This window comes from Canis lupus, chromosome 2, assembly GCF_048164855.1.
Source record: "Canis lupus baileyi chromosome 2, mCanLup2.hap1, whole genome shotgun sequence".
NCBI lineage: Eukaryota > Metazoa > Chordata > Mammalia > Carnivora > Canidae > Canis > Canis lupus.
The window spans coordinates 75158277-75171545 of NC_132839.1; the positions used below are offsets into that span (position 1 = coordinate 75158277).

General features: G+C 41.7%; 1 protein-coding gene across 5 annotated transcripts in view; it reads right to left on the reverse strand.

Moving 5' to 3' along the window:
- Positions 1-427: 427 nt before the first annotated feature.
- The window catches only part of KLF3 (KLF transcription factor 3), a 36518-nt gene continuing 23676 nt past the window's right edge, over positions 428-13269 (reverse strand). For all 5 annotated transcript variants that reach the window (XM_072807574.1, XM_072807583.1, XM_072807600.1 and 2 more), the window contains 4 exons: positions 12685-13171; positions 11826-11976; positions 6696-6856; positions 428-4401 (listed from right to left, as the gene is read on the reverse strand). In XM_072807574.1, the coding sequence (XP_072663675.1) occupies positions 4220-4401; positions 6696-6856; positions 11826-11976; positions 12685-13171 (981 nt within the window). In that variant the 3' untranslated portion in view covers positions 428-4219. The remainder of the gene's footprint in view (positions 4402-6695; positions 6857-11825; positions 11977-12684; positions 13172-13269) is intronic.

Here is a 13269-nt window from a genome sequence, read left to right on the forward strand (position 1 = left end):
TCCCCCACTCCCCAAGTTATGAATCCTAATCTTTTAAAAAAAATAAATATTATATATATTATACATTGTATCCTTTAATACAAGGCACTGAAAATCCTTTTTGGAAGAAGGTGGGTGTCATAAACAAAAAATAAATATTCCAAGAATGTATTAGGAAAGTTTGTGGATTCAGGGTGGGTTGTCTACAAGTTTATAGTTTGTGGCTTAGAAGACTTTGTGCTGCTGTTATCAAAAACCCAGAAACATAACTTCAAGGCTAAGTTAACTCATTCCATGCAATATCTGACAGATTTTTCTTTCTCTCCATCAACAATTGCCTATCAAAGAATGACTCACTTTGAAATTTCTAAGTACTGTCTCTTACATGTTACATTGCTAAGTTTTGCTCCTAGTGATCACTGCATGTATAGTAATCACATGATCACGCTTAATATTCTGATGGTTTTATTAACAAGTATATAATACATATATTGCATACTGTATATAGTATATGAGGACTGTACAGTACAAATTTATGTTCACAGTTTGACATGACAAAATGTCATTACTGAATTCCCATTGGACTACAGAGTAGAAACAGAGAAGGTACATTAAACATTCACATCTTTAGTAAGAAAGATTACCAAAATGTTTCAGTATTTGCAAGTATACTAATGCATGCTAAAAACCTTTACCCATTCAGTCTTATTAGCTTATAAAATATATTACACTTTATTAAAAATTTCTGCATAGTTTATACAAGTATTAAAGTATTGTAAATGTAATAATCCTGCTATACTTGCAGGTATGGTTTAAGAGATGCTAAGCAGAAAGATTATTTTGACCCTCTAACACTAAGTACATAACAGCAAAAAAAAAAAAAAAAAAAGTGCTAGTATTTGTAAAACATAGTATTGTTGTAGCCCTCGTTTAATGCATGTAAAATGGCTTTGTAAATGTATTAAGTGAATTTGCGATCATTTAGAACTTGTTAACCTCGACCAAGAAGAGAATAAAGACAACTCTGAGCAACTTCATGTATAACAGCAATTCCTTCAAGATGACTGTGTATTTTCTAACCAAATTATTTTAAAACCTTACATCTTTGAGATTGTCTTTAAAACAATCTAATCAGGAATGACGTGCAGATATATAGTATCAGCAATAAAGTCTTTCAAATTCCACATTAGTGCAACACTGATAGTGCAGATGGGTGTTTAATAAAATATACATTTACATCTATAGTTCCCCTATAAATCTGTTCCAAGGCTCTTGAAACTTCCATGTATTTAGCATTTCCTTAGTTGAACATAGCTATGCTGCTAACATGTTCTCCATACCAGATGATTTAGAATGTTAATGCCCATTTATGATGTAGATTCACATTTTAGAACTCTAAAATATGATGGATCCAGCCTTAATTTTTCTGACTTCCCCAAGATGACACTTGGACAATAAAAAGAAACTCTATAACAAAATTTATACAATACTAACTTCATGTTTACAAATCATTCTCATCAATGTAAAATATTGCAATTAAAACCACCATTGATAGTAACATGGCACATCATTAAAACCACATGTTCAAGGGCATCTTATCTTGTATTTGAGGTCTTCCACAATTAACACCTAAAAATGTCTAAGAGACTAAATTTCTCAACTATCATAGTAAAATACAAATATATATAAAAAAGGAAAATTTGGTTAAGAGCCAATTGGTAACTAAAGTATACAGACCAGAATGGGAACAGAGAATGGCCTCTCTGGGTTGCTTTTCTTTCAGAGTTAAAATGTATCTTTGTTAATGAACTGTTAACATAACCTAAGTAAGCTGAAGAGTAATGTAAGTCTTTGCAGGGTCTTGCTTGCTCTTTTGAACAAAATTTAAATATGCATAACACATCAAATTTCATGAGAACCTACAAAGCTTTCTATCAACTGGACTCACAAAGCTAATTATGCAAAGATGATCAATTCTACCCTTTCTTGCCTTTTTTCCTACCTTGTATATGGGTTGGAACACATACACAGGTCATCTCCATCTCCTTGCATTCCAACTCGATTCTTCAGTGTGTCATAAAAGAATCACTTCTAGAAATAAACACTTTGGCATGAATGTGACTGAGCATTTACAGTATGGACAATACCTACTTTATCCCTCAATTCATGTCATAGTTGCAAAAACACAAACAGAAAAAAAAAGCCCAATTAGGAGGTTTTAATATTCTAAACAAATTTTGCAGTGCTTACAAAAAAAAAAAAAAAAATCAAAACCAAGTGCCAAGAAGATAACAAATCACTTTGCATTTCTCAACTACATTTCCTTTCAGCTGGTTCAGAGGGCTGAGTGGGATCTCTTAGGTGCACAGTCCCTACAACTAACTTATTAACATAGCGCCATCAAAGTAAGCTCCCCACATGATACGCAGGCCTCCAGAATCACTCATTCGCTGATGTTTTAAAAACAATTGAACAATGTGCTCCTCCCAGTAAGGTTGTGCTGGATCCTGAGCTGTGGCTGGGATGAATCGTCAGGATTCCATTCTTCTCTCTTCTCTTCCATCCTTTATCGAGGGATGAAGGCGCATTTGGTGATATGCACCCACATTTGACCACCGTCGCCCACTGTCTTCAAATTTAGGACCAATGACATTTCTATGCATGAATTATTTTTATTGGCATTTAGACTATGGTGCTCAAAAGCCAGCTTTTGAAAAAAACAAAAAAAAAAAAAACTTCCCCCAAATAATGGCGCTATTTATCTTTAACATAAACACGAGTCATTTTCAGCTTCTTCTGATGGGATAATTGAGAGTGATAAATTTCCAGCTCTTTAGCAGTAGCTGTTGGGGAGATTGAGCTATAAATATATGAATCCCTGAACTGTGGTTTTCGTATTTTTCAGAAATCTTTCCCCCAAATGAAGGTATGTGTGCTTCACAACTAGTTGTATTTACAAATAGTGTCACTCAGGTCTTAAATTGAATGCATCTACTAAAGCATTAGCAGATACTTATTTATGGTATGTATCACAGACACAATTGACAGCCAACTTGGCACCTTACAGTTCACTCGGAAGAGTTTCTGTATAAAAGCTGTATGATTAATTTGATACGGGAATACAATTACCACTCAATGTGTCCCCGTTTGGAAAAAAAAAAAAAAGCTGTTAAGTAGGTTGGGAAAAAAAGGACCATCCAGATTCTTACCCAAAAGATTTCTTTCTTTCTTTTTTTTTTTAAACCATTACTGGGCAAATATTTTTGTGGTGTCCCTACAATCAACGCTTGATGACTCACATTAAGGACATTGGAGGAATGGTGACAGGTGCATGGATAACTGTCAGTTTTCGGCTTTGCTGTATGGTTCTGAACAGTCGGAACACAAGAGCCTGGAGCTCTGGGAATGCACTGCATAGCTAACCAAACAAACTGAAACTTCACCAAAGAGCCCTAGCCCAGGAGGAAGGGCCGGCTTCCTCCTCGGCCCCTGCCGCTTCTCCCCTGCGCAGTGCCCCTTTGTTCTGACTCCGTGCTAGGCAGATAGAGCATCCAGCCCTTAAGTGACACACCTCACCTGCCTGAATCAGCAGCTCTGGCTCAGCTCCAGTGGTGGCTGAGAACTTCTTGTCAGCTGCAGCCACAAAGGAGTGTAAAGGACTTAATTTAGATGATGTGGGAAATCCAAGTTGACAAGCAGGATCTGTGAAGGGCAATGGAAGAGTGGACGGTCCTACCTGAAATCTTGCTGCACCTCTAACTAGGCTGTGAAAGGGTGTCCACCCTTTTTGCTGGCGAGCACAAAATACGATCACTGGGCACAGAGGTATGAATGTCCCTGGCAAGGACTAGCAGGCTGGATACTGTATTTCTAATACATTTACTTTGACATTCTTTTGAGAAATACATGGAGAAACTGATAATTGGTTATTTGAAGTTTACATGTTCCCTTGTTCTCATTACATTAAACGTATCTGTAAGAAGGGTTTGCTTAGCATCCCCGGAAAAAAAAAAAAAAAAAGTGTTCACATTCTTTAGGTCTGACCCGTGGTAAGGAGAGGAGGATTAGAGAACGTCTACTACTGACCATATGGAAGTCTGAATGATATAAATTCAGAGATTCAGACCAGCTGAATCAAAATTAAAATGTACATGTAAAAAATGAGTTAGATAATGGGTGGGAGGACAGAGAGAGAGCCGGGAAGAGTGGGGAGCCAGGCTGAGGTGGGGGACGGAGGCATTCAAACTAGCATGTGGCGTTTCCTATGCAGGGCGAGGTGGTCAGAACGGGAGAAGCTGCGGTCACAGTCTGGACACTGGAAAGGTTTGATTCCAGTATGTTTTCGGAAATGTCTTGTTAGTTCATCGGACCGAGCAAACTTCCATGTGCATCCTTCCCATGTACATTTGTAGGGTTTTTCTCCTGCAAAAAGGAAAAATGGCAGAGCTTATTTTTTTTCCCTGAGGGCAAAAGGCAATTCATTAGTAAAAAAAAAAAAAAAGAAAGAAAGAAAAGAAAACATTGGTGAAATTAAGATCTTTGAGCTAAAACACTGGGCAAATATTATTTTCAAGGTAGGTCCATCCATTTGTTTCCCAAAAAACACAGCACCACAGAAACCACAGCAAGATAAATGAGAAAAGGATGGCTTAATTCTCTTAATATTTAAAAAAATTTTTTTAAGAGTTCTTAAAGCATAAAGCCACTGAAATCCATTCGGAGGAGCTAGCAAATAATTTTGGTTTTGCCCTCAATAGTAGGGATGAATAACTTAAGAAACAACTCGTGATCTGTGTTTATCTCCAAGTCTTAAAGTTACTGGGGTGCTCAGTTTTATGCATTGCTTTCCACTTAATGAAAAGTCCAAATTGAAAGTCTGTGGGATTTTCTTATTATTTTAATAGTTTCCTAAAAATGAGAAGTGTGCCAGACACTGGCAAGGATTTCAGCATCTTTTGTTTAGTCAACAGCAATTACGCTTCAGTATAATGCTCTAATTCAGACATACTAAAAATACAGCAATTTCTCCCCACTCTGGCAGAAGCCAGGTCTCTCCAACCCCCTCCTGTGGGATGATGACAGGCAGGAACAGGAGCTCCTTGGGGGAAATCATAGGGAGAGCCAGGATGAAGACCCTTACAAATAAAAAGGCCATCACAGTGGCAATCTGAAATGTTTGCATTAGTAATCATGGGCAAATGGGCATCACAAATCAACTCCCGTCTACTATCCCTTGTTTTCTAGAAATTTTAAGGATTGACATTCCTTGGTATTTCAAGGAGATATTCAGACTTGTATTATCTGCTTTGCTTCACAGAACATTAAGTGCTGAGGTTATTTTCCCTATACCTCAATTGTTATTCAAATATTTAGTATCTGGGGCAGTTGGGTGGCTCAGTGATTGAGTGTTTGCCTTTGGCTCAGGTCGTGATCCTGGGGTCCTGGGATCGAGTCCCACATCAGGCTCCTAATGGGGAGCCTGCTTCTCCCTTTGCCTGTTTCTGCCTCTCATGAATAAATAAATAAAATCTTTAAAACGAACAAACAAATATTTACTGTCTTTTAAATCTTAGGCTGAAAGTTGGTAACATCCACCTCTCAGGTTCTATTAATGCCCTTGGTGGTGCTTTTACTAGTTACCTTGGCATCACCAACTGGATATTCCTCTAAACACAAGGTGATCACCCTAGTTCCCTCTGTAATAACAGGGACAGCCCAAGAATTCAGTTGTCCACAAGCTGGTGTCCCCTCTCCCAGGGAGTCACTGAAAAACTTCACTTCCATACCCCCATTTCCCTTCCCTTTTCTCTTCCAAATCCCAGATTTTCCTTTTTGTCAACATCCCTCATTCAAATGAATCATAAAAGCTCAAAAGCAAACAAACAAACTACATTCTGAGTTAAGGAAAAGGTGCACCCAGGACAACTGCTGTTGTACTAGGATTTCACATCGAAGGGGTTTGAGGTCAGGTCAGCTGGGACTTACTGTCAACTGTAACCACCAGTACTGACTGGGATTAATCAGGCCATGGAAAACATTTTTACACTTTTACACCGATTCCTTGAGATATTTTGCACATGAATGTTCAAGAGCAAATGGAACAGTATTCCTCACTGCTGTCATCATTTTTGTAAGATATGGCTGCGTGTTCTGTATTCAGTCCTGGGCAGAATAAATAATACCCTGGGACAAATAGGGCAGGCAATGGCATAGAGGTTCCCTCAGTTTTAGAAGACATGAATCCCCCAAAGACCTTTACTTTTCTGTATTTGTTCTGCATACTGAACTGTCGGGTTTTTTTTGTTTCGTTTTGCCATTGTGAATTTGATGATGTACAACACTTATTAAATGATGGTCCCTACAAAGGCCACATCCTTGATGAAACAGGCCTATGGCTAGGAGCCCTTCCCCTCTGTTCCAGCAGCCTTTCCAACCTTTTCTCTCTCCCTGAAACACAGAATATAGAACTCCACGGGACTGGGAGGGACCCTGTCACAGAGATAACCTGGAATCGAACGGAAGTATAAAAATAAATCTTGAACCAAAAGTTCGTTTTTCAGGACCAGCAGAGAGCTGTATAGCCCAACTCGGCTGGCTTGCACGACATCTGGACCATTTCATTAGAATCACCTTGCAAAGCTGGGATATCTATTTCTAACATCCCATTTTGCTATTTGTGAAGAAGAAAGCTGGAGGGAGTGTAGTATGTCTGATACCTGTGTGTGTTCTTCTGTGCGCTTTCAGGTGAGAGCTTTTAGTGTACACCTTGTTGCATCCGTCATAGTCACATCTGTGTATCCTTCGTTTCCGCTGGGTGTCCGGGGACTCCACAGGCAAAGGTCTCTTCCCTGGTTGTACTATGACTGATGGATGATTCCTATGAGAAAACCGACGTTAAATATAAGGTATCAGGTCAAAGTCTCTTCCTCTCCTTCAGTCTACCAAAGGCATTAACAACACTAGGCAAAAACAAACGAACAAAAAAACAAACAAAAAAAACCCAACAGAATAAACAAAAAGAAAATTAGCGGATCAACCCAAGAAGCACTGCTATATTCATTCAACAAACATTGAGTGAGCACCTACCATGAGCCAGGCACTGTGCTTGGCACCAGGACACAAAGATGAATAAAAACAGGGTTCCTGCCCTCGAGGAGCTCACACTCTAGGGGGAGACAGACATGTAGATAAGTAATGACAGCAAGAAGGGTTAGGTGCTATGCTAGAGGGAGATGCAGGTGCTAGGAGAGTCTCTTGCCCTCAGTAAAAATTTGCCTGTTCAGAAAATCTCATGGTACTTTATAAAGCCATGCTGAACCCTGTTACCCTGTCTTGTCACTGGCTGCCCTGAGTGTCACTTATTGCTCTTTAGGGAAAAAGGTAAAAGGCCAAATTCCTAAATCTCTGGCAACCCCCACTAAGTTATCTACATTTTAGCCTTTACATAATGGGCAATTAATTAGCTTCTCTTCAAGATCACCAATTCACATTGGAGTTTCAAATTTTGGCTCTTCTAAAATCAAGAAAGAAAAAGAAAGAATGGCGCTACTGAGTTCACGACCTCAAATACCTGTTGCTGGTATTCCTGCATGAGGGCGAATTTTGGTTGGTGCCGTGCTAGCTGTCAGGCAAGGAGGAGTCCCCTCAGCCCCGACAGTGGCTCTCAGGGGCCCCTGGGTCTCCCAGCTTTCCTGGCTGCTCGCCCAGACCCATGCCTGCACTGGCACACCTTTCCAGGGTGGGTTTGCAATCATGTCAAACAGTATTGCTCTGAACTTTCTTTTTCAGAAAGGGATCTGGTGGAAAGAGGAGGCAGATGGGGAAGGGCTGGGGAAAGTCTGCAAGCCTTCCTCGGGCTTCCTCTGCTGATTAATGTCTGTAATTAAAAAATTCTAATCTGTTAATTTGCTTTCCTAATGACTAATTACTTGATACATCACAAGCTTATGGAACTGGCCTCTGACAGTAATGAAAACTTCTTTGTCTTTTAAATTGGAATCTAAAGTTCTTAAAAACGTTCCAAATAACATATGAATTTTCTGTACAAGCATGGATGAAGAGAAAGGGAATCTGATGAAGGCAAATACTCAAGCTTGGGAAATTAAAAAAAAAAAAAAAGGATAATAAAATTTCACCATAAAAATCAAAAGGGAGCCCCTGAAATGAAACTTGTTTGGATCTGGGTAAAAATCTCAACATATGTCCCTTATCGGTAACTCTTCCAGGTAGGCTAAGAAGTAACTAGGAAAAGAATAAAAGGTGCATTGACTTTAAGTGACTCTACTTATTTCTCACTTCTATTATTAGCAAAGAAAACTGGCAGTTGAGTCTCACTTTACCTTCCTACCTTGATGTTTAGTGGGGGTGATATAGAAGAATAAAATAGCCAAGATGGAAAAGTGAACATGGGTGGGTGTGTGTGTGGGAGGGACAAGGACTTCAATTCTATATATATGTACAAACAGAGAGAAAATAGAAAAGTGACAGATCTATGGACACGTACAATTTTTAGACAGCTGAATCATTAATTTAAAATCCTTCAATAGAAAGAAAAGAGTTATCAGTTTATTTTTAACTTTCCACCTTAATGCCATGGATTGAAAGGTTTCATCATCATTAAGAGAACTTCAAGAAATAAAATGCTGGGGGAGAAACTGAATGGTTAAATACATCTCCTCTGCCTCTGGGATACCGGGGGAGTATCCCAGGTGATTTTAGAAGTCTCTCCCAATTATTAGATTTTATGGGTTGGGAATCTGTCTAATAGTCTCTGTGCAGCAGTTACGATCGCTTTTCCCAGCTCGTTTTGCATATAAATGTATGTTAAAAGGCTGTGTGCTCCAGGGTCAAATCCCAGCTCTGTCACTGATAGTCCTTGTGACCCTGGGCAAAGGATTTACCCTTCTGTGCCTCCGTTTCTCCTATAAAATAGGGATGATGGGAATAATATGATCTCAGGAGGTTGTGAGTAATGTACACAAAGCAGGATAACATCTGTTCCAGATGTAAACCCACTAAACGGTAGCTGTTAATATTTTGAGGTTCAGAAACCCATTTGCAAACTTTGCCCCTTCAGCTGCTTAATCTCATCAGTTTTTTTTTGGGGGGGGGGTGTCCCAACACTAGAAAAGGAAATCTCTGCTCAAGCCAATGTCTACCTTGACAGGTAGCATCACTGAGAGCGCATGGCAGCCCCATCTCTAAGAAAGCCAGATGCTGGCAGAAGGTGGAGAGCGGGATCTTGAGATCTCGTCCTTTTTGGACTCTCCACTGCTCACTTTCAAAAAGGCTATTTGGGACCATTACAGCCAAGAAGTTAGAACAGCTCTTAAATATCAGATACCTGGTAATTGTTTTGAGTTAAGCCGGACCCTCTTAAGTTTGTTAAAATTCACACACACAATTAAATGAGGAGATCGGATCCTCAAGCTTTTTGTTCTAAAGACATTGCACATGTGTAAATATTAAAAAAAGGAATCTGATAGACAGTTGAGTGCCTTTAAAAATAATTCTGAAGCTGTAACTCTTACATTCCAGCAAATGGATTTCAAAGCTGTATTTTAAAGTCCGCCTTCGGAAAGGAAGGCCTTCCGGAAGGCAAATATTGGAGCTGCCTCATCGCAATGGTACTAGGCGCTTGGTTTCCATCGATTCTTTCCTGGCTAGCTGGTTTCCTATGTGGGCTGTGACTGGGCACACGCCAAGACATTACTTAATCACATCTGTGAGAGAATTACTTAAAGAGTACATGTCCCAGTTGTGGCTAATCTGTTGAATTTTTTGAGGGGCAAAATGCATTCTTAGGTCAGCATTAAAATAAGCATATTACTCATTAATCATTAAAAGCCATTGAGCTTGAGATCATCAAAAGAACTTAAAGTAAGCAAAAACCATTTTCTTTTCAGCAGTATTTAGAGCACAGAACATTGCTTTCAAATATTCCTCTTTTATAATGGTTTACATTGTAATTTGTAACCACCTCGACTTTGGAATAACCCTTTTCCGGTCAATGGATCATCCCTCTCTCTGTGGGCACTTGGCTTTATTTAGTTGTAAGGCATATTCATCACCTGTGCAGGAATAATGACAAGTGCAAGTCATGTTGCCAGTTATCTTGCCAGAGACACCTGGCATCATTAAAAAAAAAAAAAAAAAAAAAGAGGTAACTTAGCCTACAAGGTGTGTCTATTTTGGCCAGTTCTTCTGTGTCTCCTTTCACCTGAGAGTGGGAGCGGGACGCACTGGTTAGACAAGGATGTGGCAAGAAGAGCCCTCACTGGGTGGCAAGAGATCAAACCCGGACCCCCTCTGCTCTTATAGTGTGATTATAGGCGAGTTATCTAATGTCTTGGCTCATCAGTCTCCATTTGCTCTGACTCCCACGTGCTTGTTGCGGGGGAATGAAATAATTCCTTTGAAAACATGTGGGAAAGTTTCATTGGTGGGGGGAGAGTGCGTTATGCAATTGTGAAAGGTAATAATGTACAAGTTCATCAGACACACTCTCTCCCTGCTGATGTGGCTGGTCGTAGGATTCAGTCTCTTCTTCATTTATCAGTGAGGAGGGGACAACCGCCTCCCCCGCAAAATAACTTACTATGATTTGGTGCAATGAGCCATTAACATGACCTACTAAGAAGGTACCTACTTGGGTTGAATGTGGGTAGAATTAGAATGTACTCTAAGTTCCAGAAAACAGCTGTTTGAGAGCCAGAGGATTCACACTCTGTTGCACAATTAATTGGGTAAGGGAGAGGGGAAAAAGTGGAGTAGAAACGTGGGCAACACTGTTTCAAGTTGGGAAGAAAGTGCTATGGGAGAATGATGATGGAAGGGACCTGGAGGGAACGAAAACTACCACCTCTGTACTAGGAAGCTGGCCATTACGTCCAACCTTGAAAGTGCCCCAACCCAAGACAATTACAAGAAAAATAATTACAACTGATAAGGAAAATAAAGAGGAAACGGAGGCACCAAGATTAAGTGACTCGGCCAAGGTCATCCATATAGTGGAGAGCAGAGCTGGGATCCAAGATGTCCGATCCAAAGGTCACCTTCTTGGTTCCTACAAACACAGCCTCCAGTGTAATCACTGGTAGAAGGCAAGGCTACCTATTGTAGTGAATCCCATCAGTGATGCTATTTAGCTTGTGTATGACACCATCACATTATAGACCTAAAACAGACCACTGTTCAGTGCATGGATGTAGGCCAACACAGAAGCTTTCCTCCTGCATGGCAGTTCTAAGGCAGACTGAATATTTTAAGGGCAGATGTGATTAAAAAGACCAGAGAATAACGGGTCATTCTAACACTGAACTTCTCTGAACTACACGGACAACTTTCTGTGGCCACCACTATTTACAGGTCTTTATTGGAATGACTTCTTTGGGCTGTGGTTGGCCTGAAAATTCTGATTCAAGACACTCCCCATCACAGAAACAGACTACTGGAAGGACGAGGTGTGTCTTAATAACTAAAGTTTTCACGATCCAACCTTAAGTAGAATATCTACAATCCCAAATTCAATCCATATTGGAATTAAGATTATGGGAAAACTATGTATAGTCTGGAAGGATTTAAAAAAAAAAAAGAATCCCAAAACACCAGGATAAATCATGAGTGATCCAGATGCTGCAAACTTGGCGTCAAGGTCATAAAGCAGTCCACATAGCAGAACACATTGCCTCTGGAGTGATTTCCCCATTTTTCCCAGTGGCTGCCCCTACTGCAAGGTATTCCTGGCAATCACACCACAACACCACGAGCTGGAAGCCTGTGCTTCCAATCCAGGTCCCAAGATGCACGCTGCTACGCAAATGTCGGGTAGACCTGAACATACTTACTCTTGCAACAGTGCTTGCGGGGGGGACACTGAGTTCATTAAAGGGGGTGACATTTCTTCAGGATAATAATCTGTCCTCTGTGGTTCAATCCCAGGTTCTATTTTAATTTTTTTCTGTAATATAGGCTTCTCATATGATTCAATTACAGGTACTAAAAAAACAAAAATAGAAAAGTCACTCCATGTACAATTTACCAATTTCAGCTTTTAAAAGTCTATTGCACAGCTTCTATCTCTAACACCGGATTATTTGTTTGCCTTTGCCAAAATTACAGCAGAAACAAATCTGGGTTTGGGGTGGGGTCGGGGTGGAGGGGGACGACTCTCATTTGGCCCCCACCACTATTCTGCTAGCAAGCAGCATGCATAGGAAGCTGGACTTTGAGCACCTCAGTCCTCAAACGGTTTTACTTTAGGATTTTGGGTTAACCTCTTTTTAACCTTTTCGTCTCCTGCCTACGGCGAGCCAGTGAAGGAGGCGGCTTTTAGTAACCATTACTTATCACCACCATCAGAGGCGTGTATTAGATGCCATTTTAACAGAGCCACATCCGCATTCAATGAAGTAACATAGAAAGTCGGGATTTTTACCGGCCCGAAGTTGCCGATTATGCAGTGAAAGTAATGATTTTATGGCATTCAACAGCTGGACTCCTGGGAGCTCTTCCAGGATCAACACTTAAAAAAAAAAAAAGCCACGACCAGGGAAAGGAAACGATGCCTGGGGCAGGGGTCCCTGGAGGGCCAGAGGCGGGGCAGGTGGCGGAGACAGGTGGCGGGGACAGGTGGCCGGGCAGGTGGCCGGGCAGGTGGCGGGGGCAGGTGGCGGGGGCAGGTGGCGGGGGCAGGTGGCGGGGTACCTTGCATGCTGCTGTTGGAGTTCTCCATCTCCTCCGACAGGGAGACCATGAGCGGCTGCTGGAGGTGGCTGGTGTACATGAAGGGGACCGGCTGCACCACGACGGGCTGGATGACGGGCAGTATCCCGGGGCTGCGGATGCCGTGCCGGGACAGGGCCGCGGCCATCACCGGGGGCATGGACAGCGGCACCCCGAAGGGCTGCACGCCCGCGGGGGGTGGCGAGTACTTCTTCACGGGCGGGCTGGAGGAGGGCAAGCTCAGGCCGGGCGAGGCCCTCCGGTGCGACGGCTGGAACTTCAGCGACGACGGCGAGCTTCCTGCCGAGGGCGGCGAGCTGCGCTTGTTCACCGTCAGGTCCACCGGCTCCAACTGCATCCCGTGCGACAGGCCCTCGGGCGTCTGGAAGAACTTATCCGGTAGCGGCGTCGAGTAGATGACTCCGTACTTGTTGGGCTTCATCGGCTCCATGTAATTAGACGGGTAGGACTACCGGGAAGGAAGGACAGAAACGTCTCAAGCCACCGGCACAGGTGCGCTGCAGCGCCAGCTACCCAAGCCGTCGCTACGGGGCGCTCCCGAGGGCG